Source organism: Anarhichas minor, unplaced genomic scaffold, assembly GCF_050575085.1.
Source record: "Anarhichas minor isolate MPS153535 unplaced genomic scaffold, ASM5057508v1 ptg000007l, whole genome shotgun sequence".
Classification (NCBI taxonomy): Eukaryota; Metazoa; Chordata; class Actinopteri; order Perciformes; family Anarhichadidae; genus Anarhichas; species Anarhichas minor.
This window is the reverse complement of record NW_027466453.1, coordinates 11862328-11885044: the sequence shown is the minus strand read 5'-3', so window position 1 is coordinate 11885044 and position 22717 is coordinate 11862328. Positions and strand designations below refer to the sequence as shown.

The 22717-nt window shown below is 43.5% G+C and overlaps 3 protein-coding genes across 3 annotated transcripts; 2 read left to right on the top strand and 1 right to left on the bottom strand.

The window, feature by feature from the left end:
- Positions 1 to 861: 861 nt before the first annotated feature.
- On the top strand, positions 862 to 8353 carry samd1a (sterile alpha motif domain containing 1a). Its single transcript, XM_076085849.1, has 7 exons — positions 862 to 1544; positions 4048 to 4396; positions 4668 to 4810; positions 4943 to 5003; positions 6215 to 6296; positions 6556 to 6670; positions 7037 to 8353. Exons 1-7 carry the CDS (start codon positions 1176 to 1178, stop codon positions 7181 to 7183), a joined length of 1266 nt encoding a protein of 421 aa, XP_075941964.1. The 5' UTR covers positions 862 to 1175; the 3' UTR covers positions 7184 to 8353.
- On the bottom strand, positions 8350 to 14388 carry tecra (trans-2,3-enoyl-CoA reductase a). The gene is made up of 11 exons (XM_076085854.1): positions 14221 to 14388; positions 13364 to 13415; positions 13208 to 13252; positions 12988 to 13091; positions 11257 to 11372; positions 10952 to 11057; positions 10740 to 10812; positions 10605 to 10648; positions 10440 to 10497; positions 10240 to 10328; positions 8350 to 9719 (listed from the first exon to the last, which is right to left on the bottom strand). Exons 1-11 carry the CDS (start codon positions 14386 to 14388, stop codon positions 9546 to 9548), a joined length of 1029 nt encoding a protein of 342 aa, XP_075941969.1. The 3' UTR covers positions 8350 to 9545.
- Positions 14389 to 17156: 2768 nt separating this feature from the next.
- On the top strand, positions 17157 to 21338 carry dnajb1a (DnaJ heat shock protein family (Hsp40) member B1a). Its single transcript, XM_076085841.1, has 3 exons — positions 17157 to 17742; positions 18503 to 19119; positions 19224 to 21338. The coding sequence occupies exons 1-3, from the start codon at positions 17532 to 17534 to the stop codon at positions 19452 to 19454; spliced, it is 1059 nt and encodes a 352-aa protein (XP_075941956.1). The 5' UTR covers positions 17157 to 17531; the 3' UTR covers positions 19455 to 21338.
- Positions 21339 to 22717: the final 1379 nt, after the last annotated feature.

The following is a 22717-nucleotide window of genomic DNA, read 5'->3' as shown; positions in this document are numbered from 1 at the left end:
GCTGCAATTGAATAATGCAGTGTTGTGTCCGTCCTGTCACAGTACAGGATCAATTACCAGCCAGCTTTTCAGCAGCCCGCTCCAAAATGTATTCCCACCCTCAGTTTGCTCCTTTTTTTTTAAAATATTTTGTTTTTAGGATTGCGTTCATCTGCATCAGTTATATGTGAAGAGCCTTCCAGATGGGTTGAAAGCAATAAAGACAGAGTAAAAGAGCTTGTAATTTATACATCCATCAAAGAACATCATCCACAAAAGAATGAGAAGTGATGAAAGTAATTCAATAACTGACAATTGGACAATAATGACGCATTGAAAAGGTTACAAATGAGTAAATCAATCCACGAAAGATGCAATAAACTATAGGTATACATCTACAAAATACAAGCTCTTAAACATGCTGATTTATCAGTATATCTATAAATGTATATGAACTAAAGTAATCTAACTGTTGACAGCATGAGAAAACTAATTTTCATACAGAATAGCTGTATGTCCATGAAACCTATCAAAATAAAATATGTTGCGGGGGCAGCAGGTTCCAGTTCAGTGTTTTATTTAATTAGTTTACCTTTTTGTTGATTGGAAAAGGGTGAATCGGATTTTAATTACAATTTGGAAAAAAAATGAAATCACTGTTTTTTATGGATTCATTAAAGTACGTTTTATTTTGCCTGCTGTTATTAAAGTGTTGGCTTTCATGAACACACGTGTCCTTGTCTACTTAATTATTTCATAGTCAAAGCTGATCTCTGACATTGAGCCCTACATTCCCAGCTGAGCCTCTGGTTCTTTAAATCGAGCATGTGGACCACACGTGAACTGGCTTCAGTTACTCCATCAAAAGCTGTGTCACACTCTCAAACTCTTGAAATAAATGGCCACCTCTTTTTCACCCATTATGATGCACATGGGGCCCGAGTGCGCGCGCACACGTTCCCGTTCAGGACTGCAGATTCCACCTTAAAACCTCCTTGCGAGTTAAACTTTTCGCCGCAACTCCATCGGTCCACCTTAAGCGCACACGCAAACGCAGGAGGCGTACAGCGAGGTTTCCGCTTCTCGGTTGGACTCGGACCGCGGCTCACGAAAAACAACCGTGCACAAGGTTGACGCACCAAGGTAAAGAAAAAAAAAAAGCGAGAATAAAAAGCGAACCAACCGAGCAAAGAAAGATGTCTGAATCCAAGTACCGCGAGTGGATCCTGGACACTATCGACTCGCTGCGGTCGCGAAAAGCTCGGCCAGACTTAGAGAGGATTTGCCGAATGGTCCGGAGGCGACACGGGTCCGAGCCGGACCGAACCTGCGCAGAACTGGAGAAACTGATCCAGGAGCAAACCGTGCTAAAAGTTAATTACAAGGGCTCTATTTCATACCGAAACGCCGCCAAGGTTCAGCGGAGAAGCAGAAAAAAGGACGATGTAACGTTAACCAGAGAAGGAGCTGCGAGAAGGAGCGCGGTGGAAGAAGCCAGTCATTCCGACTTGAGCAACGGGGACAGCGCGTTCGGTCCTGTGGACCAGGACGAGGAGGATCTGGAGGTACGTGGGGGGGGGGGGGTTTGATGCGAAGAGGCATGTTTAACGAGCCCACTCTCATCTCATTGTCATAGCACATCTTATCAAATGAACAGGTGGAGGTAAAAGGCATGGACGCTGTAAAAAAACACAGAAAAACACGTATTTCGTGTCGCTACACGGGGAGTGGTGAGGGGAGTGATTTGCAAGTGCACCCTAAACTGCCGCAGACGGGGAGCGGCGGTTGGACCTCGCTCGAGCGCTGCCGAGGTGGAGACGAGAAGGAAAAAAAAAAAAAAGATGCGCGTTTAGTCGGAGTGTGGTATATTTAACATAGTGCCGGTTGGAAAAAGCACTTCAAACCGCACAGATAGAAGACAGGAAAAAAGTTGCACCGTCCCGCCCGTCCGCAACAAACCGAGCCACCATTATCGGCAGCAGAAAGCGCTTTTCGAGCCCCAAAGTCGGCGTTGAGCGAAGGGGAGGAGGACTCTGTCAAGCTAGCAAGATAAGGGACGAAGTAGCCCGGAAGTTGAACAATTTAGCTTTCAAAATAAGAGCGTGTAAATACGCATTTGCCGTTGAGGGTTTTATTTTGGAAGCCTGAGCTGGAAATTGATGTTTTCTTTCTCACCGGCTTGTACATGTGGGAGTGGGTGAAGGGGGGAAAAAGTCTCAAACACCGCGGATGTAGTAGCCTGATGGGGGACGCTGGGACATTGTTGACGAGACCATCGCAGGCTAAACACTGCGTCTCCGGATCGAGTCCTCACACACACATTATGTCCGCCCATGACGACATCTCACCCCTTCCGTCTGCACTTTAACATATGCCCACCACTATGTTTTAGCAACACATTATAGTAGTACCGGAGCCAAAGTACTCGTAATAAAAGCTACATTCAAGTCCAATTGTGCAAACTGCGTCTATATTTCGAGTGATGGACGATTGCCGACGCAGTGCATAAAAGTCGAACCCCTAGATCCATTGTCGGACACGCAGCCGAGCAGCCCGGTCACGTCTAATGCTTGGTGGTGTTGTTGTGGCCTCTCGTCCCATAACAGCGATATGGCATCACTTCTCCGTGCTGGGGCAACTATTTGTTATTTAAGATGAGCCACGTCACTGCAAAGTTACGAGATATGTAAAGAGCCGAACTAACGTGAAGCGACCGCAAAACTGTCCGTCCAGCGCTAGCTGGTGGATGCCCGATCTATCCGATTTGGGTTAAGCCGAGATCAAATCTACTTTTGTCCTCTGAAAGGCGTGTGTGTCGCTACAAAAAAAAAACCGAATACGTTTGATTACTTTGAAACATGCAGTTTCTCGGGGCGTGTTACCCAGATTTTTTTACTTGAATATGAGGGGGTCAGATGTAGACAGTGACGTGTCCGATAACGGACTCATTTGCGTTACTCTCTCTCTCTGTGTTTCGGTGGCTCGCGCTGTAAATCTTTGACCCGGTGCAAAGTCAAAGTAGACCGGTGAACGAGGCGCCTGATGCTCGCTGCGGTCGTTGATCTGCCCGTCGAGTTAAAGCTCGGGTTTTTCTTTTTTCTTTCCTCTGGTTCTGCTCCGTCAAAAGACTACAGACACAATGGCGAGGTCTTTGCCGCGGCTCGTAACTCCATGCGCACTTTAGAGGGAATTTGAGGAAAACCTCAAACGCCTCCCATCGGCCCCCTTCTGTACTCCCCCCGTGCGTTTAGAAATATCAATCAAGAAAGGCCTGCAAAGAGCGGGACGCCGCGAGCACGTCGGCTGTTTTTCACGTGCGCCGAGAGGAAAACAAATCGTGCAGGATTTTGGGCTCCTCGGGGTCATCCGTGGTGTTTTCTCGTGACCGTGTCTCGGTGAAACTTGTGTGTGAAATGCAGCGCGATGAGCGAATGCCGTACAAGCGGCTCTCTTTTTCTCTCAGGAGCGGGGCGGGCTTTAGTGCGCTCTTGTGCTTCACTGCTGGGTCTGAGACACGCAGTCGCACACACAAGGTACATTTTTTTTTTTCACTCGGGGCGCCGTCGACAACGGACAACTACTTGTATGCCGCCACATACCGTCGCGTTCACATGTTTGATTGCGTGGAAAAGGCGGCTGTTCGGTCGAAGCGGTCCAGCATGCGGTCTGAACGCGCGGCACCGTGGAAAAGGGACAAAGCATTGAAAGGCAATAATTTACCACCACAGCGCTCACATTGCGACATCTGTACGAGCGTGCTTTCATGTGACACGCTCAGCCCACAACTGGCGGTCAGTCATGAAGACAACCCCCCGTGAAACATTGTAGGATTCACCAGCTTTATAAGTTGTCTAATAATGAAGTTAATAGTTGATAATGGCTGAGCGTCCACTGAGTTAAATGCATCTGTTCCACCCCCCTCAAGATAATTGTCCCCACTGATCCAAGCCAAGATTAGGAAACGCTGGATTTATGTTTATTCTGCTCAGATTTTTCTAAATATTATATCATTTGTTGGGGATTACAGTTATAGAAAACGATGGGATTGAAATTCTCTGTTGCACCTAGGCGGACACCTCGATGGTGATCGACACAGACAGTAATGCAGACGAGGAAGGGGCTGATGAGAGCCGGGACGGGCAGGACGGACCCTCTCCTGGCCGCACGTACGAAGACGCCGCCGTGCGCTGTGCCTCTGTGCGAGCCGCCTCGGCCCCCTGCTCCCCCTCTGGCACTCGGCACGGCCCCGGCTGTGGCCCCGGCTCCGGTCTGGACTGTGCCACGTTCCAGAAGGTTGGTGAGAGGCCCAGCTCCTTGCCCCCCTCCAGCCCCAGAGCCCTCACACACAATGACTGGCCCTATCACTCTGCTGTCTGCCCAGTGGAGCGCCAGCACCCTGGAATGCAGAGAGACAAAGGTATTCATCCTGCTAGACACAGACTAATATGCACACCCAGCGTTAATGGAGGACTCAAATATTGTTGCATGGTTGTTGTGACAGAAGAAATGCATCCATCGGCTTATTTTTACAGGTCGCTCAGGTTCAATGAGCAGTTAAAAAACACACACATTCAAGAATGTTCAGCTGCAGTAGGTTGTGATTAGCACGAGAGTTTGCCAAGAATAAAGTCAGGTGTGACAGTAAGGATTATATCAGCATGTCATGTAAATGGTTCCCTCTCTGTTAGCGGCAGCCATGAAGCCAGCAATCCACTCTGCAGCTACCAGCCCCTGCACTATAAAGAACCGGGTGAAGAAAGAAGATGGAGGCAAGATGGTGGATAGCAGCCTTCTGTCTGACCAGTTGGTACCAGACTATGCTGCAGGCCCGGTAAATTCGCCTGTAATCCCTTTTGTGACACACGTGCACCTGTTTGCACGTCTCCTGCTTCCTTGATCTCTCTGCTTCACACCTAAGATTTTCATGTTTCATTTTTGTGTTCTGTGTTGTTTTGGGCAACAGGACGAGAGCAAGAATGTATCTGAAGGACGACCACAGGGACCGCCTTTGCCATCGGACAACTGTGAGTAGCAGGAGTGTCTTTCTTTTGCTTTTAAAGCTGCTCTGAGAGCAAATTCATCACGATAGTCCGCACTCTCATTTTGGGAAAACACACGCATGTTAAAGGAGTTAAGTCATGACAGCTTATGTTTCACATACCGTTCTGTTTACCCTTTTGGCCTATTTCACTTGTGTTTGCCTTCAGGCTAGCTCAAGCATTTTAAATGCTTCACAGGCTTGTCCCACTACCTGCCAATCCAGGTGGTGCTCACTTTGCTCTAAACATGCTGTCCTTCTGAAATACGGACCATGTGACCATGTAATAAGCATACAGCTGCAGAGGGCTTCGAAAAGCTGTCATACAAATGTCTTTAAATAGCTGTTTGGGAAATAACGTGTGCTTACAGATGCTTCTTAATAATTCAGAAAAAGGTTTATATTTTATGTTATATATGTGTTTGTAAGCCAGGCGATGTGACAATTATTTTTGTATGTAAGTAACAAGGGATAGTGTTCCCAACCACCACCTTTTGGCTTGATTCCCAAAAGAGAAACCGAGTTTAATTATTTGTTAAAAAATGTGCCTTTCTGCCTTTTAATGCAAGAGTGGTTATAGATTTTCCCTCCTTAGTGAGACATTGCCAAGAGACCTTTAAAAACAATAACTACCATTGGCCATAACATAAATACACTTAAATGTGTTTTAACACTGCAAAAGTGCCACAGTATACTTTACCTGGGAATGGTTTGGCTGGAAGGAGCAGCACTCACCTATAAATGAGGGCTTCGTCACTGTCATGTATGTCATGCATGAAGACAGTCCGGTGCCAGCATCTTGTGACAGTGGGCTGGTAACTGCACAGCAAGGGTGCTGTACCAACACCCATCCACTGCACCCTCACTGTGCTCAACCGTGAACAAACTCTAATGGGGAAACATACTGTACCGTGGCAGTAGAGGCCTCGGTGGGGCGTACCAGTACCGTGGAAAGAGCATCGCTTCCATGTGACGCTGCACATTTAAAACTCTTATTGTTAACTGCATTTATACTGAGTTTCATTTCCTTGCCTGTTTCACAGCTCATATGGCAAGCAATAAGATACATGATGGCTTTTGATGTGTTATTAACAAGTGCAGATGATTTAGAGGAAAATGTCGTCTATTAAATCAGTGTTTCGTTGGGTCAATATTTGTCGAACATTTGTAATAATGTCGCTTCCATTTTGTTCACAGGTACATTAAAGAACAACGTAGATATTTCCTCCTTCACAGCAGACGAAGACAGTCTTCTGAACGGCGATAAAGGGGATGAAGTGTGAGTATCCTGTTATTAAAAATGACATTCTCTGCTAGAAATACATTCACGCTAATTCCTAAAGTCATGTCCTCTCCCTCCCTACAACGGTTTGATACACTGTTGACTTTTATTTCCCAGTTATTGTCTTGAATCTTTATTTACACATTTCTGAGGCACAAACTCACACAGAAGGTCACCTAAAGGCTTGAAAAAAGAACAACAACAAAGAAAAGTCACTCTGTGGCCTCTCACTCCTTTCTATCCGATGTTCCTCCAGCTCTGTGAAGAAGGAGACGATGAGCCAGAACTTAATGCTGTGGACTGTGGCAGATGTGGCCAGTTACTTCTCAGCTGCAGGCTTTCCAGAGCAGGCCGTGGCTTTCCGAACACAGGTCAGTGCACCGCCTCCAAACTGCCACAGGAGGCGCTATATGTACACTGAAAACCAACACTTGTACCGTCGCCCACTGCATGTTTAGAGGCAGTTAATATTAACCGGGTTCATAAGGTCGTGAAAAACCTGGAAAAGTCATGGATTTGAAAATAGCATTTTGGGGAATTTGCTTCTCAATTACCTGTGTAATAAAGTACATGTTTTAGCTCAAATAGATATTGGTTAACCAATACTTTCATGTTCATGCAGATCACTTAACTTTACGTTGTTTTCTGCGTGGGGTAGTTCAATTAAAAATGACATTCATTAGTTCCATCAAAAGATGTTGAGCCCTGTGAGTGACGCTAGCTCTTCTCCCCAACAGGAAATAGATGGGAAGTCCCTCCTCCTGATGCAGCGGAGCGACGTGTTGACCGGTTTGTCTATCCGACTCGGCCCCGCCCTCAAAATCTATGAGCGCCACGTGAAGGTGCTTCAGAGGACCCACTTCCTGGAATACGAAGACCTCTGAAGTGGTGATTCACATGACAGACAGACAATGCTGCATTGACCCCCCCCCCCCCCCCCCCCCCCCATCTAGACCCTGCCCGCCACCTTCATAAACAGAGTATGTAGAGGGTGGGGGTGGGGGGGAAAGCTGGAATTAACTTTCACTGTGAGAATGACCAGAAACTGAACTGAAAAAAAAAACAGTCATCCTACCTCTCATCGTGGTTTTCATTTCATCCATGTGTCGTTCGATTGAACCGCCAAAGGACCAGACCGGTGCGTTCAGAGGATCGTTCTAAGCGGAGGAGCAGTGACCTTTCTGCAAGAGTGAAATATGGATAATTCAGCCATCGAAAGGGGGACCGAGCCTCGCACCAAGTGGACCACCTAGGAGCTAGTTTACCCACAGAGACCCGCTGCACTGCGTAGTGCCGCCAGCAAAGTGTTCTCACAGTTTTTGGGGTCCACCAGAAAATGTCGGTTTTTTGCCGTGGCTCTAAAAATGTCTCCCTGCATCCTCGCTCGCTCAATTACGGTACCTTCTGTTAGTCCAGAACCTCTTTATGTAAATCACACAGATGAACATAAAGCCCATCTGTTGTTAGTTTTCCTTCTATTCCGTTTAATTAAATGTCATCAAAGTGCTGAGGAAGTCAGACATTCTGCATATCTGACTCCGGACATATGCCACCAAAAGCTGCTGATGTTTGATTATGTCTTCAGTGGTCTCTGTAACACAGACCACCGATATGATGTACTGCTACCCGCTGGTAAGGCAATATGATGTTTTCTTTATTCTAATCTTATTTAGATCCGACTGTGGTCCAACTTAACGCAGTTCCATTCTGGGGAACAATTGCAGATAGACGTGACCAAGAAAATGTGCAGCCTAATGGGATTTGCTTTCATACATAAACAAAATAAAGTAATACACTTTGGGAAACGTTATTGTGATACTGAATATTTTTGTTTTAAATTTAATACAGCTGCTCAGTGTCTGAGCAAATATCTTGGATCAAATGCAATATTTAATGTTATCGTCGGTTCATCATTTGTCCGGTGTCTCTTTTTAATGTAAGCCTCTTGAATTGTAACATTCCATATGATGTAGTCTACAACCATCCAATGTATCTCCCTTTTATCTGTAATATTGACACTTCTTCCAGAGTCACAAATAAAGCTCATGTCTCTCTGTTCTGTCACTTATTTTCTGTTTATTTAACTTGTGTTAATAACTTAAAAACAATTGTTTCAGCGGGTCAGGGTGTGAGGGCCCCTCTTCAGTCCTATAATCAAATATTGTAAACAAACTTTTCACTTCAGGTCAAAGTCCCGCTCGCCACTGAATGCTCTCCTCACACAAAAAATTGTAGCAGGACATTTTGTTAAATAAAATAAAACTTATTTAATTTAAAGGTTCAGTCGATGCAGCGTTCTGTGAAATGCACATTCAGTGAAAAAGGAATAGCAAAGAATGTTGCATGTGTATTTCCTATAACCTTATCCAACCCTGGAAAGCACAACTCTACAAAGTTTCAGTCTGTGTTTGTATCTGCACAACTCTTCAGATTAGTACACAAATAAAATCAACACTGACAATGCACAAAAACGTACTAAATATGTAACACTATGCGGATGGTTTGATCACTGACACTTGTTCTTTTTCGCTTTTTGCACCATAATCATCTTGTGACAGTAAGAGGTATTTCTTTGTAGGACATGTACGTGTGTATGCTGTCTGCAGTGTGTTTTTCCTATTCTATAACTACACTTTTGATCCATGTACAGACAAAAAGAAAAGATTGTTCCTCACCCTTGGTAGGACTCGGCAGACAATTTGTAATCCAGAAAGCACTATCACGGCTGTAGTGTAAATGTCACTTGGATCGGTAGAGCCCTGCATGAGGCCACACAGTTGTCAGCTCCAGGCTGCACACTAGCTTGACAATGCAGATTAGCCTCTTGGTTGCACAGCTCTGTGGGGAAACCACTGATCAGGTTGCCAAAAGCTATGAAAATAATGTTATTTTAAAAAAACAACTAAACGGCACTAATGCAACAGTAAAGCAAACATAAATAGTTGCATATGTATTTTTCAAAAGTGGCAAAATATACATGCAACATTATATTAAGACTTTGCTGTATTTAACTCTGATCGCTTCCTCCGCCTCTTCACAGTCCTGCATTCACCAGTCCAACAATCCTTGCTATGGAGTTTCATGTAACACAAATGCTACATGGAGTCCATACGACCAAAAATCCATCCATGCTGTTGACCTCAGCACACACTTTCTGACATCCAGTGTGGAAAAGGCCCTTAAAGAAAGACCTGGTCAGCGAGGGGGATGGATGTGGGTGTCACACGTTGTTTTCTCTGCCAGGCTCTACAGGATGAAGGGGAGTATGGAGGAGCGCAGGGTCGGATAATCTCTGAACTCCTTTGAGTAGCTGCCGTGTTTGCCTTTGGCCCACACAGTCATCTGGATGAAGGCCACGAGAGTGAAGAAAGCCACGGGCACACACTGCGTCATCATTGTGAAGCCGATCCAGGAGCCCACCTGTGAGCAGGAAGTTTGCATTCATACACAAACACACACACACACACACACACAAACAAACACAGTGCATTGAGATTTATGTGACACGTGCAGAACGCAACCAGTAGATGGCAGCAAGAGTGCATCTCATGTTGCAACGATGAAACACAAGTACTGTTTACTGCCACTGTGTTGCACAAACATGCACACAACAGTCAGCCTTCAGTATTTCGGTGTTAAAATGTGGGATGTTACTTGCTACAAAACAATAACCAAACTGATAAGAGACAAACACCCCTTGAAAGACATAATCTTCTTACAAACGGATTCTTATTCATAAAGGAGTAGGAAACTGAGAAAACATATAATTGAACATTAAAAGATAGGTTCACAATTTGTCTTGTCTGTCTTAGGACAATAGGCAGGGGCCCATATGAACAAGTGAATATCTACCAAAGTTATATTCTTTTCAGTATAACATTTCCTTTTTGTGTTTTCCAGACAGTATCTCGAGAAAGAGTGGACTTGCGTATCTGCTTACCTCATATGTGTAGTTCGGACAAGACACCAGCCAAAACATCCATGTGAAGGGATTTTTTGTTGGGTAAGGAATCTTCTTGGTTTTTGAACCTGAGATGATGGGTAAAAACAATTAAAGCACTTTATTGCCCCGTACTGTTGGCTGCTTTTTGTTTTTTAATTAGACAGCTAACACCATATGCCTTGTTGGAAAAGTCTCACCTGGTGGTTTGAGGTTACGAAGAGCAACATGGATGGAAAAATTCCCAACTTGACAGAACTGCGGGAATAAAGACATCCAAAGATGATCATCTACATAACAATAGATTGTTCGGTTTAATGTCTGGAAGATTCCTTCACGGCGCCATACATATACAGATCTCTTACCAAGAAAATGTAAAGTCCTGTGTTCACCTGCATCTGCCCGTAATCTGTCGATGTGTCACAGGAAAAAAGGGGATTAAGATGAAAGTCAACCACAACTGATGAGTTAAAGTGAGAATTGCAGTGGTCTGCACTTACAGGGTGTGGTATACAGAGGGTGGTTAATGTAGTACGCCATCCAAGCTGCAGTGCACCAGTAATAGCCACAGTTCTGAAATAGAAAGAGAAACTATAATAAGTCACACTGTCAAGATAAGGCTCCACACGCATTTCCGAGAATGAGAACACGGCACAAAATAATAATGCACCGTATATCATATTCAAAGATCAAAGTTATGCAGCTCTCTCACCTTAAATATGTTTTTGAGAGGCATGGTCCCGTGGGAGATGCGATGGACGAACAGTGTCTCTAGGATCCTCTTGATGTAGTGAAAGGAGTGACATATACTGGCCAAGCTGCAACAGGACACACACACACACACACAGACACACACACACACACACAATTGCATATTTAGCTGTGATTAATGCAGTCCATTATACTTGGCCCTGACTCAGTGTCACCATAGAAATATGCTTCACTAGTGTTTGCAATGTTGAAGGGGCCATCTGTGCAAAGCATTGCAACAGATCCCCGAAAAAAGCCGACACTCACTGTACGACCCAGTGCTTGCTGCTGGTGAAGTCATATTTCGGAGAGTAGATGAAGGGAAGGTGGAAGTAGAACATTAAGTAGATGATCAGTGGGCCTACACACTCTGCCAGGAACACCTGAAGTGGGCAAAGAAAAGACAGAAATGCTTTCGTTTGAGTTTTTCCATGGTTTGCAACCAGATGCATGAGAAGAAGTGCAAAAATATGCATTACAATTAACATCTCTAATGATAAACTCCTCTCATAGAAAATACACAAACCAGTGGAAATAGAATATTTCCTTGCTGTTAGATAAGCACTTTGTCAGTCTAAACCAGGGGTCTCAAACTCAAGGCCCGCGGGCCGAATCCAGCCCGCCACGTCATTTTATGTGGCCCACGAATATTTTTACATTTATATAACTGCATGTACAATATTTTTACACTTGAATAAACAATAATCAAATGCAGAGACAGTTATTTACCAATATGTTAGGCAGTAGTGACATTTACACAGTCTTACATTCACAACCGGCCCTTTGAGGCGACCGTGATGCTGATGTGGCCCCAGAGTGAAAATGAGTTTGAGACCCCTGGTCTAAACCCTCCGCCAAAGGGAGAGCATGCAACTGACACGATGGCTCTGTCTTCTCTAATAACCCACTTGTCAAGTCCATCTTAAAACAAAAAAACAGTCCATAGTTCTACAATCATTCAAGTGTAACAATAATAGTGTTCAACATGTGCCCATGGAGCAAATGAGACACTAAGGCAGCTTGTAACACCAGCTTTCCACAAATGATCAAGCGCAGCAGCACAGCTGACAGTGAAATCGATGCCTGAATCAGCACCTCCAGCAGAGCCCTGGCTCAGTCAGCACGCCTGACCAATGGCTACTGGTGATCTCTGCTGGGGCACTTCATGCTCCTGCACCCACAGTGGCATCGGTCTGCAGCCTGGCAGGGTGCAGGGGGGTTGTGGCAGGGTTGGTTAGGACAGGGAATGTAGAGACTTGGTGGGCAAGAGTGAGTAAAGAGGCCCAGTTAAAGGCGAGTGGGAGGTCAGGGGGATAAACACCTTTGGGAGAAATGGGGCTGTGAGATTATATGTCCTAGGACAGAGGACAGGCGGTGCAGGAGGTGAGCGAAAAAACGAACCGCAGGAAATCACCTCTATCTGTCACTGTGGGTTGATATTTATATTCATGAGTTATTGAGTGGGTGAGACAGTGGGTGTTTATATTTAATGTACAAGAATCTTAAAAGGCCATAGCAGAGGTGTTGCATGTTTCAGCCTATTAAATCCAAATGGTGAACAATTTGTAGACTATTACGCAGAGCAAGCCTCTTTCACCGACAGTCAGTTGGGAAAAGCAATGCTGCATCCATGAGACACACACACACACGCAAAATACAATCCAGAAGACAAGCATGCAAAGTTAGACTTGAAAGGAACTGTGTGAATTATCAATTCTTGCATTCAAAGGGTTGCTGTTCAGAGGATAAGATCTTGAATGCTGGAGCATCCTTGAAATTAGGAACAGGCAGATTATTTCAAACCATACTCAAAAGTGAATTACCACTTCTTTTTTTTAATCACGAGATACCAAAGAAAGGTGGAAAGTGGGAATCAGTCTTAAAACAAGTTGTATAGTAGGTTAAAAAAACGTGCTTAAAGTAACATGCGTGACTTAAAGAAGGCAAACATCTCTGTATGGTCCTGAATATTGTGGGTCCGTGCAGGTGTGGACTCACCGTTCCCCACGTGAGCTGGGGTCCTAGATCCCTGAAGTAAAAGCTGGCTGTGGTTCCCACAGGAAGTGTCTGCAGAATTTCTTCATCCTTGAGACACTTTGCCTCTAAATAACACGACAGCCGAGATAAGACCAGACAACATCACGTAACTTTCGTCATAACACCTATCAAATAATGTAAATGCAGTATTTGTTGTAAAAAAAAAAAAAAGCAGACGCACTTGGATCCAAACGCAGGGATTGTCTGGCTGGATACCACTTTGGATCTGTCGAAACGGAGAGGAACTTTACTCTGGGCATGCTCGAGAGATTATCTTTCAAGCATTAACATTGGAATAAATGGTAAATGAAAATGTAGTTGTCTTAAACTTACTTACATGATTTCTGAAATAAAGCTTTGATATCCAAAACAGTGGCCGTTGGTTCCACCTGCAATCACAATACAGACATAACCCTTACTTTAAATAGTATTATTATCAGCAGCATTAGTGTGCAGGCTGCCATGTCGACATTTAAAAGTCAATTTACAAGACATGGAATACTAAAAATACAAAAGCCAGATCTGTACTACTGTCTTTACTGCAGACGTTTTTCATTTGTCACACTTGCATTTTTGCCATTTTCACAGAGCAATGTGATCCCTCACGTTTTTTGACACGGCTCTGCACATTTGTACAGCTGCTAATGTAGCCCGCTTGCCTGTTGGCCCAGTGCAGCACAGGCCTGTACTGTAGCTGGAGCAGAAAAGTCCTGTCAGATGAAGAGTGAACTCTCACCTCCTAAGTACAACCCCTCGCTCAACCCAAAACGTAACTGATAATGGCTGCACACTTGACAGGGCCGACTGTGAGGTAGACGAACATGTGTAAAACTACCCCGGCAGCTCACAGTGATGACCCCCGTAGTTCTTGAGCTAAAACAAACATGTTTCCTCTGACTTTTCCTGCAAAGTGATCACAGCGTCGGCCTGTGCTACTTTCAGAACAGGCGTGAGATGTTTAAATTACGGAACTTTAAAAAGGAACGCACTGGGAGGCGATCAACTGAACTAATTGATCATAAAATCTATGGCATGCGAGATATCAAGCACTCTTTGTGCCTTTTTTGTCTTCAGGACTTAAACATGTGTGACCATCATGCACCAGTTAAATCAAGTATCATCAGTCTTCTAAAATCATTATATCAATATAAAAGGCGAGTGTAATCAGAACCCCTCCATCGTCCAAACACTCACCTTATCCAGCAGCAGCAGTTTCTCTTTAGTCTTTAAGTCCACGATCTCCACCTCAAAGTAAACAATCCTTTTGGCCTTTTTGGGAGGTTTTGGTTTTGGCCTCGATGAAGACTTCTTCTCAGAATCTGCTCCATTCACACTCTTTGCCTCTAAAGCGAGTACATCCATGATACTGTTTAATCCCCGACCTCAGCGGCCTGCTGAAGTAATCTGGGATATGTCCAATCACACTGGTTGTCCTCTGCTGGTCTGGGAAACAACTCCCTGCTCCCCCTTTACACAACTGTCAGTCCAACTGTCAGTCTTCTTTGGTGCCTTTTGGACTCTCTGAATAGCTCTCCACCTCCAGAAGAAGCATGTGAGACCATAAACACGTCCCCCCCCCCCCCCCCCCCCCCCCCCCCGCGCCCCCCCCCCCCGCGCCCCCCCCCCCCAGATGGACTGTCTGTGTGTGACAGAGTGGAGACAAGCGTGAGGGGAAGATACTGAGAAGAAGTGGAAGGAGTGCTGGTCCAAGCACATGAAATGAACCTGCTCCTCACCTGAATAGCAGCCTCTTCATGATCCACAGCCCCCCTTCATGCTACAAAACGCACTGAAGACGAAACCGGAGAGCCCCAAGACATAATCCATAGCGCGCCATTTGCAAGGCTAAATATAAGTCGCCTGATTTGCTCTGCACCAGCTTGGTAACCTTGGGCAGCCACACACAGCCCTACCCAGTGACAGATGCCAATGCGCTCTCATTAGACCTATAAGACACGTCTCCTGTCTGCTCTGCTCCTCGCTTTGTCGCACAGTGGACGAGCCCCCATTAAAAGCCTAAAACCATGGGGTGAAAGACAACACTTCCCCCATCACCAGACCACCTGTGTGGCTGATATTCTTTTCTCTGTCTGACCTCCATGACAAAGACGGACCGGTTTATTTCAAGGCCTGTCCGGTTCAAGGTTTTGCGAGCCGAATGAACAGCATTGTTTTCTAAAATGCTTCAAGGAGGTTTGTGGTGGGAGGAGGGCAAAGGAAAAGCTGATTGGGAGAAGATCAAAGATGCCTTTCGTCACACGTACCCAACTGTATATCTATATTCTGTGGTCTATTTAAAACCAGCAGGAGCAGTCCAAGCCAGCAGCAGGCAGCCATATCACTGTTTGCATTCCAAGACATTACATTACAGTCATTTAGCAGACTCTTTTATCCAAAGCGACTTACAATTCAGAGTCTATCACACATTTCTACAAGATTTGACATGACAGGAAGAGATCAATGTAATCTAAGAAGTTTTGGATGTAGGCCTTTGAATTCACCATCTTCGGATTCTATCTCTAAATTTGATTTGGGAATATATTTTTTAAAGTTGCGTCTGCAGCTGGTGGACACAGTAACAGCAAGGCTTGTACATTATAGACACACTTGTCCTAGAAAAGAGAGGCCTACCTCTGTTGGGAAAGCGTTTGATTTTTTACATATGCACATTTTAGAGTCCGTAGTTCTGATATATAAGAAAATAATTGATGCCAACCGGCCAAACCCTCCAGCACTTGCACACGTCCTGAGTCAGGAAACAGGCCGCGTTAATCATTACAGACCCCACACAGTCACTCTTGACATGATTTATTTCAACTTGCCCCCTCTGGTAGGCGCTACAGAGCACTTTACAACCAGTGAACAACTTTTGGCAGTCTCTTTCCACAAACCAACACACCCACGGACAGTTAATTTAGCCACCTGTGCAATAACCCTACACCAAACCACTCCACTGCAGTCACAAATTATTTATACGCACTGACATTGACATGTACATGAAATCCCTCTACTGAGCAGATTGTGTATTCTTCTTCAACATTTTCACATGAACTATACCTCTGTACATATGAACTGTTGCATTAGCCATACAATATTTATTCCGGCATACCTTGCACTGCGATGCACTCTTACAAAAATATACATATATATACATATAATATAGCACAAATCATTCCACAAACGTGCACATACAGTTCACAGTCTTTGTAGAAGGTAAATACTGTGTTGTAATTGTCCATTGATGTAGCATATGTGATATTTTTATGTTTAAGTTTGCTCATTTTTGTTAAGCACGTGTTTTCTACATTTCTTCCAGTGTCCGTCTTCTTGTCACTCTGCATGTGTCCTGAGAGCCACTGGAAACAAGAGTCAAATTACTTGTATGTGTCAACATAGGCTATACGCAGTTGCGAGAGCTGTTTTGTCCAGGGGTGGTTAAATAAAATAACAATATAACTAACCTTCATTAATGTAAGTACAAAAGTATTAGCATCAAAAAAGTAATAGTATAAGTATTTATTATGCATTATGGCCCATTTCAGGAGCATATATATATTATATTACTGGATTATAATTAGTGATGCATAATTGTGTACTTCACTTTAATGTCCCAGCTGGTAAAGGCAGAGCTAATTGTCACTACTGCTGGGCAACTTGACCTATTAATAATATATTATAATTGATTTATATTTTCTATCAATAACCTGAATCTACAAAGTAGAAGTATAAAGTAGCATAAAATACAATTACTCAAATAAAGAGGGCCTACCTCTGAATTATACTTAAGTACAGTACTTGAGTAAATGTAGGCATACTCAGTTACATTCCACTATGATTACTACTGATGTCAGACTACAGTATATAATGTGAAGCCTGACGTGTGGACAGCCTAAACCGCAAGAACGACAGCACCTGCGCATGAGTACTAATATGAAAATAGTACTAAAAGGGTCGATGGTTGATGCAAAAAGCTAATTTATAGCAGCAATCCAAACAGGACCATGTTTACCCCCGATGCGCTGTGTGTTTCAGATAGTGTCAGTCTTTTAATTTAAAGACATATCTGGCCACTTCTTGACCACTACTGCACTACTTTTGGTTCAACCTATACCGGAAGTTGTTAGCAGTGAGTCCTCTTGACTCGGTAGTTGTGACACACAGCAGCAGCTCCTTCCAGAAGTTTCTTCGTACGGATTTTCATCTCGGGGGCGACACACGACCACTCGAGTATGAACTCGTCGTTGTATGTTGTGCAGCTTAAGTTAAATTACGTTTTAGTTCCTCATCTCAGAGAACAGTAGGAAGTTGTCTACGGACGGTGACAAGTGAGGGAAGCTAACCTTGACAGTTAGCTAGCTAGCTAGCTAGCTATCGTCCGCATCAGCGACAGCTGCGGTGGATCCCGCTAGCTGGACCCACACACTGGACATGCTGGATGTGTTGTTGGCTTCTGCGATGACTATGTCTTTATAAAGTGGAAGAGGAAGAAGTGACCGGTTCTTGACATGGGTAAAGATTACTACAAAGTGCTAGGAATAGCCAAAGGTGCCTCCGAAGAAGAGGTAAAAAAGGCGTACAGAAAGCAGGCCTTGCGCTTTCATCCCGACAAAAACAAGTCTCCCGGAGCAGAAGATAAATTCAAAGAGATCGCCGAAGCCTACGATGTCCTCAGTGACACCAAGAAGAAGGACATCTATGATCGCTTCGGAGAAGAAGGTAACGTTGACTGAACTCTCCGCACCGCGTGCATGTGTAGTCTGTGCCACTATAGTTACTTTTTCACACAACTTGTGACGTTACAATCTTTAGCAAACCATGCATTTGCACTTTGAGTCTTGATGTTAGATGCTGATGCATCCTCCTAATCGGCCATTGCTGTTTTTAGCATATTTCTACACTAATAACAATGAGATGTGTGCGTCACGTCACAATAGGTGTCGCCGGAGAACCTACTGGAAACTACGGGTTGCCTGTCCTGTTTGTCTGTCACCGGAATGATAATTCTGGTTTAAACATCTCAAAAATGTACATATTTGTGCCTTAAGGCTGCAATGTTTGCAATGTTACTGTTCACATTATTATGGGCAAAGACGGAGACAGACATGTGACTTTTTTGGCGCTGAAAAACTAAAACACTGACTATATCTATACACTTTCATTGCTTGCAGCATGAGATCATTACTAGTCTTGCAACTCGTAAATATTTTCATCATCGCGTTTTTGTGGGGATCAATCATTTAAACACAGTCAAGCACATTAATATAAGTATCTGTAAAGTTACAACTTGAAACCAGCAACATTTTGGGTATTTTTTTACTTGACTGATTAAAAAACGGATCACTGTCGACTCATTTAAACACTTACAGTTTCATTCAATCTTTTTATAAGAGAATTGTGAAACAATGCAATGTGCAATTTCTTGTTACTGATGTGCATCCAGGTTGTATTTGATTGTGTGCTCTGATGCTTGCTGTAGGATTGAAGGGTTCAGCCGGCGGTGGAGGTGGAGGTGGAGGACACAGCGGCCAAAGCTACAACTACACCTTCCATGGAGACCCTCACGCGATGTTTGCGGAGTTCTTCGGTGGCCGCAGCCCTTTCGATCATTTCTTTGCACAAAACGGCGAGGAAAACATGGACATCAACGATCCCTTTGCGCCGTTTGGCATGGGGAGAATGGGAGGCATGGGAGGCATGGGAGGCATGGGAGGCATGGGCGGGTTTCCCAGGTCCTTTAAATCCCACCCAGGAGTTCCTCACAGAGCGCGCGAGAGGAAGAAGGACCCACCCGTGATGCACGAGCTGAAGGTGAGCCTGGAGGAGGTTTTCTCAGGATGCACCAAAAAGATGAAGATCTCCCGCAAGAGACTGAACCCGGACGGCTGCACCATACGCAACGAAGACAAGATTCTAACGGTCGACATCAAGCGCGGCTGGAAGGAGGGGACGAAGATCACCTTCCCCAAGGAGGGCGATGAAACCGCCAGCAACATTCCTGCAGACGTGGTGTTTGTGGTTAAAGATAAACCCCACCCGGTGTTCAGAAGAGAGGGCTCGGATATCATCTATCCTGCAAAAATATCACTCAGAGAAGTAAGTGACCACTGTGATATTACTCGGACGTTAATTTTTCTGCTTGTTCCAATAATACTTTGAGAAAAGATGGTGTTGATCATCCATTCTCTCTCTCTCTCCAGGCGTTGTGTGGATGCACAGTCAACGCCCCGACACTAGACGGCCGCACCATCACTGTGACCTCCAGAGACGTTGTCAGACCTGGAATGAAAAAGCGAATTTCGGGAGAAGGGCTCCCCATATCCAAGTGCCCCGAGAAGAGGGGCGACATGGTCCTGGACTTCACCGTGAAATTTCCTGACAAACTGGGCCAAGGCACACGAGATGCACTCAAGCAGATCCTTCCACCGTGACGTGAAATGATAAATTTGCCTCGAAAATAATCTGTTAAAGGAACAGTGTGTAGCATTTTAGGGGGGATCTAGATAGGGCCACTCGGTCGGTTGCAATCTGCAACCTCACCGCTAGATGTCGCCAAATCCTACACACTTCGCCTTCAACGCTTCCAGCGGCGCACTCTTCTGTGCGACTCTTCTGGACGATTGCGGCTCAGGGCACATTTGGTTCCAGCTGAGTTTAATTTTACCTTCTGAACACCAAATCGCTTTTTCTTAACCAACATCTAGTCAGTTGGATGACTTGGAAACTGAGTGAGTACCAGTGTTGAGTAGCAGCCTGCTAGAATATCAGATTGAAGGAGGAAAAGTAGATAGTTAAACATATGAAGTGTGTATATAGATAATGATGCGTGAGAGCCAGAGTTTTTGTTAGGTTCTCTTAGAAATGTAATATAGTAACTGGGGATTTGTTTTTCGCAGCAGCAGCAGTTTTTTGGGAGTGCTTTAAGGGAGCACGCAGCCAGCTAACAATACCTCAGGTGCAGTGACGCATGCTTGATTGTAGTTTTTACGACATCACTCAACAGGACGTGATTATTCTTCTACAGTGTAGATCCTGAGAGGTGAAGCAGATCAGTATCAGCCAGAAGGAGCTGATCGACGTTAAATCTACTTTCCTTGTCAGTGTTTCAGTTGTCTACTCTCAGTCACAGCTTTCTGCCACAATCTCATAAACTGACCAGAAGAATATCGTTGCAAATATGCACAAGCCTAAAAATAATGACAACGTCTCCAGTTATAATACAGAGGAAATATTAAGTTACGATTATGTGACTTTCCGTAAGAATGATTCCTGTGAGTTCCAGATTATTAATTTAGGAAGAGAGCACTGATAAGTACTTTGTATCGTTAATTATTTAATTGAGGGGACACATTCAGATTGGTTTATCCCTGATGTGTTTGAGACGGCACACCTTGCAAAATGTTTACTTTTACGACACATTTTTATCTGAGAGTACACAGCTTACTACGTGTGTACAATAAACTGTGGGAAGACTTTCTGTGCCAAATAATTGTCCCTATATAATAATATATATGTATGTTGAGAGCATGAGTGTATCCTGTTGTGTGTGTGTGTGTGTGTGTGTGTGTCTTACAAACTACCAAAAGTTATTTACTGCAATCGTACCCTTTTCAGGGTGCTTGATGTACAATTAGTGTATATTCCAGTTCATTATTATTATTATTATTATTATTATTATTATGTCTGTTTGACTGCTTGAAGCCAGTACGTTGTTTTCTTTGCCCAACATGGTATATGGCAATATTGCATAGAAAGTTTAACGGCCTACAGAATATATTTGTGTTTATTTTGTCGTATAGCTCTTACCTGACACAACTACAGCATCTGGAAATGTGTAGTTCCACAGTTCATAAGAATCCTAAAAAGTATATTGAACTCATATTCATATTCAGCTTTGTGCACCTTTTGACCGTAGTGATGATAGAAGCTCGTGGGTCAGTTAGTTCATTTTCACATTTTAAGTATTTTTAGGTTTTTGACTGCTCCTGCTGGAGTTTTAATAATGTGGTTTAACATGAAATGTAGAGATGTGTAATCTCTGTAATGTGTAACATTTTCTTGTTTAAAAAAAAAAGAAAAAGAAGATATGTTTCTTTTTTTTCATGCAAACTTTTTCCTTTTTAAGGGAGAAGGGTGTAAAGTATTATCTTGTTTCACTTCCTGTTTATGTTGTTTGGAAATGCCTCAGGTTGGGATTCAAGATGTTTTCATTTTTAACAACGAAGCTTTTACGAATATGACATTTTTAATAGATTCTTCCGATGCTGTGATGATTTGCATTTCCACATTAAAGAGACTGGCAAATATCTACCCGATCATGTCCGACGTGTTTGAGTTATTGAGGACGTTCATCTTGTAAAAGTTTTTTATTTTCTGAAATTTAGGTTACGCTTAAAGGTGAGATTCAAAGTTAAATTAAGGTCTAACTGTCGCATGCAACAAAATCCATTTACTGTAGTGTAAGCTCAACATTTATCATTATATATATTAATACAACAACACTCTTAACATTCTTCCTGTGTTGTACAAAAAGAAAACTTTCTTTCTCAAAGACCAACTACTTTTGCTAATAATTCTCAGAATTGAAATGTGAGCTTCTCAAGCTCCATTTGTGATCGTGGTTCAAACAGTCCTGTGTATCTCGTGCCCTCTAGTAGTCACGGTGTGCAACTGCATCGGCTCTTTATTTCTAGGACCATGCTATTGTGTGCAACTATAGAGCGTCTTTGGCCAACTCGTCCCTGGAGCCGGTGTAACTACTCATTGTGGCCCACTGGAGGGCCGGACCTTATATACAACTGTCAAAACTAAAAATGAGTGACCGAAGAGAGAAAAGCAGCAGGTTATAGTTAGAAAGGCGACAAACCTTCCAACATTTTTCTGTTTGATTTTAAAAAAAAGTAGCTTTCAAGGACAGTTGTGATGTGCAACTATCTATTGCTTCCCTTCTTTTAGTGATTTACAGTGTAAACCCAGGGCAGGATTTGGATTTCAAAGGTTGGACTAATAGTATTAATTGTCCTGATTTCTGCTCTACACCAGCAGTATGAATATCATATGTATTTATTGTACATATTTATTGTAAGACTAGATCCAACAGTCTTTTAATTACAAAGTTGTCAAAGGCAGAATTTTCATATAAACACTTTTATGAAAGAGACTTTTGTTCATTTAATTTTGTGTTAATAAAACTGCTAGGCTACTTTAATATATACAGTATATCGGACTAAATCATAGCGCAAGACATTGAGATGTTCCGGACCTTTGCGTGAGGAAATTCTCTCTAACTGGACCTCGTTCAACATTAAATGCATAGATTGATTTTGTTTTTATGTCTCTGCTGTGCAGAAGAATCTGTCGAGCTGAAAGGTTGTGCAGATATTGTGTAGAGGTTGTGTAGTTTTTCCAGAGGTTTCGTGTGTTTTATATGGATGGAAGAGGTATGACCAAGTAGCCATTAAACATTTTTTATTTATTTAATTTAGCTTTCATTAAATTGATCCCAGGAGCAAACACGTTTGAAAACGCGCGACCTTTACTTTGAAGGCGAACTGTCTCTGTTTCCGGTATAGCAAGACCTTCATAATAAGACTTTTACAGTAGACAGCAGTGTAGTTATGCATCGAGACTACCAGAGGGCAGTGTATATTCACGACTACTACTACGACTACTAGAACAAACTAGAACACGATAA

Bases quoted from the DNA above. Each gene is read 5' to 3' on its own strand.
- samd1a (XM_076085849.1), top strand. From the start codon at position 1,176: ATGTCTGAATCCAAGTACCGCGAGTGGATCCTGGACACTATCGACTCG. The intron at 1,545-4,047 runs GTACGTGGGGGG...TGTTGCACCTAG, and splicing joins AGGACGAGGAGGATCTGGAG to GCGGACACCTCGATGGTGAT. The intron at 6,297-6,555 runs GTGAGTATCCTG...ATGTTCCTCCAG, and splicing joins GGCGATAAAGGGGATGAAGT to CTCTGTGAAGAAGGAGACGA.
- tecra (XM_076085854.1), bottom strand. From the start codon at position 14,388: ATGGATGTACTCGCTTTAGAGGCAAAGAGTGTGAATGGAGCAGATTCT. The intron at 10,649-10,739 runs GTAAGTGCAGAC...ACACATCGACAG, and splicing joins CCCTCTGTATACCACACCCT to ATTACGGGCAGATGCAGGTG. The intron at 10,498-10,604 runs GTAAGAGATCTG...TTATTCCCGCAG, and splicing joins CAGGACTTTACATTTTCTTG to TTCTGTCAAGTTGGGAATTT.
- dnajb1a (XM_076085841.1), top strand. From the start codon at position 17,532: ATGGGTAAAGATTACTACAAAGTGCTAGGAATAGCCAAAGGTGCCTCC. The intron at 17,743-18,502 runs GTAACGTTGACT...TGCTTGCTGTAG, and splicing joins TGATCGCTTCGGAGAAGAAG to GATTGAAGGGTTCAGCCGGC. The intron at 19,120-19,223 runs GTAAGTGACCAC...CTCTCTCTCCAG, and splicing joins CAAAAATATCACTCAGAGAA to GCGTTGTGTGGATGCACAGT.